The 6,135-nt window shown below is 37.0% G+C and overlaps 1 protein-coding gene across 1 annotated transcript; it reads right to left on the bottom strand.

Annotated features, from left to right (window-relative positions):
• Positions 1-987: 987 nt before the first annotated feature.
• Positions 988-1,607, bottom strand: LOC121922537 (ubiquitin-conjugating enzyme E2 E2-like). The gene is given in 2 exon segments (XM_042452103.1): positions 988-1,013; positions 1,016-1,607. Coding segments are annotated over 2 exon segments (591 nt in total). The 5' UTR covers positions 1,581-1,607.
• Positions 1,608-6,135: the final 4,528 nt, after the last annotated feature.

The following is a 6,135-nucleotide window of genomic DNA, read 5'->3' as shown; positions in this document are numbered from 1 at the left end:
CACAAGTTACTGCACTGGTGATGCTAACCCTAGTGACACCACTGTACATGCTAATACATCCATCTGCTGCAATACATCAAGGACAGTTCTGAAATAGTCACACATTACTTTGCAGAGTGTGAGCCACATGACAATAGAGGGACTGTGTTAGTGCAGGGTGAACATTTTTGTATCTGTGCATGCAGTACTCTTTCCTGTACCACATCAATTTATGTAGTACAGAAAATTATGGCTTAGAACCTATATGGGAAATATATACATGATGATATAGCTATGATCTGTCTCCCAGTCCAGTCCCCTACACATCTTTTTTTTTAAATCAGCCACAGTGTTTTTATTGAGTGCTTTAATAATACAAGTGTACATCAGCTGATCCACAGTCAAAAGTGGCAGGTCCCTAAGAAATTTACAAGAACTTTTCTTTTAAGTAAATCAAAATACATATCATCTGGTTCAACCCAGCAGCCTTGTGTTTGGGAAGCAGAAGGCTAGTGTTAAAAGACAGTCTTAGTAATGCACAGTGATTCTTGATTTTATACTTTTTTGTACAAAATCTGTTCCCAATAACATGCACCCACCATTAGAGACTTCCGTACAAAAAAATAACCCTAAACACTACATTTAAGTAGAAACAAGATATAGTTCTGAATTTGCTTGTTTTTTTCCAAAGACACACAAAAGAAAAAAAAATACATTAATACAAAGCTTTGTGACAAAGCTCTATACTATTACAGATTCAACATTCCTTGCGCTGTAACCCAAAACTCCCAATCTATATTTTAAAGATACAGTTTTCAAGTTGAACAGAGAAATAAAATAAAATAAAATAAAAGAATAAAAATAAAAATAAAAGGGTGAAAGCAGGGAGGGGAGTCAACTTTGTCACAAAATGCTTCAAAATGTAAAAAATAAAAATAAAAAGGGGAGGGCTATTGATGCACTTAGTGAATGTGCTTGCACAGGTCCAGCATGTTTTACAGCAGATTCCTATGTAGCATATCTCTTGGTCCACTGTCATGCTCTGCTCTGTTTGTCATATACTGAGTAGCAATACTTCCAACCAGGGGGTCAGCAGGGTTGCAGTCTGTAAGAAGTGAACAAATAGAAAGAAGAACTTTAGATATGGTTAATGCTGGACTCCAGTTGTCTTTTAAAATATCCAAGCAAATTACTCCTTGGCTGTTAATATTACAGTGATAAATTCTTGTCCAAAATGTAACCTTAGGTGGCTTAAAGGGATAGTCTGGCGAGAAGGTAATATCAAGGGAAAAAACTCCTCCCTCATATACAGAACCTGGAGGCCCAAGGATAGTTGATCGCCATTCATATATGTTGTCTCCCTTAGGTCCAGCACTACAGTTTGGAGGAGGGTCTAATGTAATTTCTGCAAGTTCTTTCTGAATTCTTTTTGCACTAGTTGAAAGTTTAGCAGCTGTTTTGCTAGAGATTTTGCCCTCCTTCTTCTTGGGCTGAACCTGTTCTCTCTCTTGATCTTGTTTAACACTTTCTCGCTGATCTCCATCAGAGCTGCCTCCACTAGTGCTTGGACTATCATCAACTCTTTGCCCTTCAGTGGACATCTTAGATTCTGCGCGGAGGCGAGGGTCTCTGGCTCCCCAGCTTTGTGTCAGTCCTTCAGGGAGGGGCGGGGGTGGGCAGAGGGGGAGTTCCTTTCTCCAGCCGCTCACTCAGACATAAGCGCCCACCCCTCTCCCTCCCTCCCTCCCTCCCTCCCTCCCTCCCTCCAGGGGCGACTCCTCCAGCTGCTGCTGCCACTGCCCCTTCTCTTCCTCCCTACACATCTTAAACAACAGGCAACTACAACAACCAAAGGAGTTCTGCAACGCTGAACAGTGGGCTGCTATGGGATGATGTGTTCAGCACCATCCTGTTAGCACGTCATGTTGCAATGAGCAGCTGCAGGAACTATTGCAGCGTCCTGTCAAAACCACTCATTACATTGCTGCTTGCTGGCAGGCCGGGGCTGCACAAATAATCCATTAGCTTCCTGCTTGCCAGCACTACAGAATTTGTTCAGTTGATGCAACTGTCTGGCTTTTAAGGAGGGTTTTAGAGAATATTTGCAATCATGGCAATGATGTCATGATCATAAATGTGAATAGCAAAATTTATGAGGATGTAAGTCTGGCTTATGACATGGAAATACTGAACAACATGTCTGTGGAGTCAGTCTCAACGCTTGCCACCAATTAATATATGGAGACCCCACTCCACCAGATCTCTCTCTGATGCCAGCACAATGGATCTTTTTAAATCCCAATGCTTGGCTGATACCAGCACAATGGGTCTTTTTAAATTCCAATTCTATGTGACAGCTATCCACCCACTAACTAAAGTGTCTTTAATAACCGTTGTTCTTATGACTTTGGGTAGTAATTTAATGTACTTGGTCGCGTATGTGTTGTTATCTGTAAATTACTTCAGGCAACTCCTTGTTGAACACAAAGAAAAGTACTTTATCTACATTCAGAACTTAATACTGTATCTTTCTTAATGTATGGTTCTCAAGCTTGTGTTACAGTATACAAATTACCATATATACTCGACTATAAGCCGACCTCATATATAAGTCGAGGGCAGGTTTTAGGGCCAAAATTACGGATTTTGATATGAGCCATGGATAAGTCGAGGGTGAAACTTAGCAGCATGTAACAATGGATCCAAAGAATGAAGCAAAAGAAAATGATGCCAAAGAACGTACAAAATTCCAGGACGTACAACGGTTTGTGTTCACACAAAAGGTTGGCTGGATGAGGGGGAACAGTGTTTTCTGCACTCTTGGCTTTCACCGGGGGATGGTTCCTTTTTTAAAATAAGAGTTAAAGTACATTGACCCATGGATAAGTCAACTCAGCTTTTTTTTGGTCAGTTTTTGGACTAATATTTCTAGACTTATACACGAGTATATACAGTACTTCAGTTGTTACAAATTTACTACTTTCCCTCACTGTCTATATGTATATCCCTTCACTGGTTCACACAGAAACTATACCCAGCTTCCTTAATTATCAACCTCACAGATTACTTGCTACACTATCAATACACACAGCTCAGCTCTCTCAGCTCAGCTCTTCTTTTATATCTGCTCCTCGGGAAGTTTCTAATATTGTCCCCAGCCTTCCTAGCTGTACATCCCTCAGGATGCTGACACACTCTCCTAATATCACTGGCTCCTCCTTTTATACTCACTTATGAGAGTAGCCCCCACCTTTCCCTAGACTAATTCTTATTGGCTGCCCTGAATATTCTGTTCTGCTTGCGCTTCTCCATAATGCCAGACAAAGTTGCTATATGAAGATCAGGAGTGTGACCCCAAGGGCATTTTTGTAGGTTCCAGGAGCTCTAGGGTTCAAAAGATTTTGTACTCAACTGCCCACCTTTAAAAAAAAGGGGGGGGATAAAAAGGAAGTGACTTTAAGGTCACTTATTGTTGTTGTTAACTGCCCTCAAGTTGGACTCAACTCATGGTGACCCTGTGTAGGAGATACCTCCAAGCTCCCTGTCCTCAGGTGCCCTGCTCAAGTCCTTCAGGGTCACGGCCATGACCTTCTATCCACCTAATCTGTGGTGTTCCTCTTTTTCTGCCGCCTTCTACTTTTCCTAGTATTATTGTATTTTATTATTATTATTATTATTATTATTATTATTAATATTTTAAAATTTTACTACACAAATTGTTACACTTTTCTTCATACACATATATACTTTAACACTTTACTTATTTTATACAAAATATCACCTCAGTGCACCCCTTCCCCGGAGCCATTCCCATCCATATACTCCAACCAAAATGTTAATTCATCTCATGAAGGTAATTTTCCATCTTCTTTTCTTAATTCTTTTTCAATAATTTTTCCCCATATTTCATCAAAATCATTTCTTTTCCATAATCCTTTCTTCACTTTCAATTTACATGTTAATTTATCATTAATCGCTGTTTACCAGACTTCTTTATACCAATCCTCCAATTCCACATTTATTTTCATTTTCCAACTTCTCGCTATAATTAATCTCTCTGCTGTAAGTAAATTTGTTACAAGATTTCTTTCTTCTTTTTTCCATTCTACATCATTATATAGTGATAACAATACTATATTTGGTTTTCTATCTGTTCTTATATCCATAATATTTTCTATCTCTAATATTACTATTTCCGAATTTTTTTTACATATTTACATTGCCACCACATATGTATCTATAATCCCACTTCATTATATCCTCTCCAACAGTATTTTGAATTATTCTTATCTATGGCCGGTTACACACCGGCACTTGGGACGTCCGCAGAACGTCCCATCTTAAAAAAGGGGCGTCTCTTCTAGACGCCCCTGGGTCTAGGCCGGCGCCATCTTTACGTATCGGACACATAGCGTCCGGACGTGTCTCGGCGCCTATGATGTCGCGAATGCGCCAGCGGCGCCTCGCGACATCATAGAGGCACCGCAAGAAGGAGCTCCATTTTGGAGCTCCTTTTTTTGCTCCGCGCGGGAGCCGCGTGGTGTGGCTGCTACGGCTCTCGCACGGAGCAAGCGGCGGCGGCGGCGGCAGACCACCTCAAAGCGGCGGTCTATAACCCGCCTATATTATGTAATCTCACTGGTGTCAAGTACCATTTCCAGACCAGCTTATAATAATTTTCCTTAATTCGTACCCATAGGTTTTTGAAATGTCTTTGTTACCAAATTTTATTCCATTCATTTTTACAAAATTTACATCCTAATTCTTCTTCCCATATCTTTTTCCAAATATTTTGGTTTATTTTTTTCTTTTATTCTCCATTAATATTTTATAAATTTTGCTAATTATGCCTTTCATATTTTCATTTTCTTTTAATTCTTTTCCTTTCTGAATTATTTGTTTAAACTGCGTATATTTTTCCTTTTTTTATATTCTTTTTCTTCCAATTTTTGAACCATTGTCCTATTTGCATATAATCAAACCATGACATTTTTATTCGCTTAAGTTTTTCTTATATATTTTCCTATTTTTAATTCTATCCAATTTTCTATTGTATCTATCTTCCTTTCCTTTAATTCTTTATCTAATAAATTTCTTAAATTCTTTAGGAATGACTTTACCATTATTATTGGTACTATCAATGAGTTTTCATCCAATAGTTCTTTTTTATATTCATTCTATATTTCTAGTATATTTTTCATAAGTGGGTTTTCAGTTTCCTTGATTTCTTTCCTACTACATTCTTTAAAAAAATTCCCCATTTTCATATGCATTTCTTCTTTTCCTGTTTCTAACCAGTCCAGATCTGATATACCCAACATACCTTCTATTACATATCTTAATTGATTAGCCTCGTAATATCCCTTTATATTAAAGAGGCCGAACCCTCCCTTTCCCTGGGATCTATACCAAAATTGCTTATTTATTCTAGTTCTTTTTTCTCCATTACAATATATGTTTAATAATTGTTGCCATTTATTTAATTCAGCTTCTGGTATTTTTAATGGTATCATTCTAAATAGAAAATTTAATTTTAGTAAAATTTTCATTTTAACTGATGCTATTTTTCCAAACCATGTTAGTTTGATTTCCTTATATTCTACCAATTTTTTTCCAATTTCTTTCCGTAATCCAACCAAATTTTCCCCTTCCATTTCATTTAGATCTTTCATAATATTTATTCCTAAATATTTTATATTACTTTTTATTCTTATCTCTAAATCTTTTTGTTTCATAAATTCTAATTCTTCTTTTGTAAAGTTGAATAACAGCATTTCTGATTTATTCCAATTAATCTGAAGTCCTGTCATTTCACCAAATAAATTCAAATGTTCTTTCCCCCCCATTTTTCTTTTAAATCTTTAATAATTAATAAAGTATCATCAGCAAATAAACTAATTTTATATTTTTTCCCTAGTCCTATTCCTTCCAGATTTTTTTATCCTTCCTTATAACATTTGTTAGCATTTCTATCACCATTGCAAATAATATTGGTGAAAGGGAGCATCCTTGTCTTGTACCTCTTGTTACTTTTATTTCATTTATTATTCCATTATTTACTATTACTTTAATTTTATTATTACAATATAATTGATCTATTAAACCCTTTATTTCCCCCCCCCATTCTGAACTTTTTAAAATTATTTTTAATGTCAG

Source organism: Sceloporus undulatus, chromosome 2 (assembly GCF_019175285.1).
Source record: "Sceloporus undulatus isolate JIND9_A2432 ecotype Alabama chromosome 2, SceUnd_v1.1, whole genome shotgun sequence".
Taxonomy (NCBI): Eukaryota; Metazoa; Chordata; class Lepidosauria; order Squamata; family Phrynosomatidae; genus Sceloporus; species Sceloporus undulatus.
This window is presented reverse-complemented; position numbering and strand designations above follow the sequence as displayed.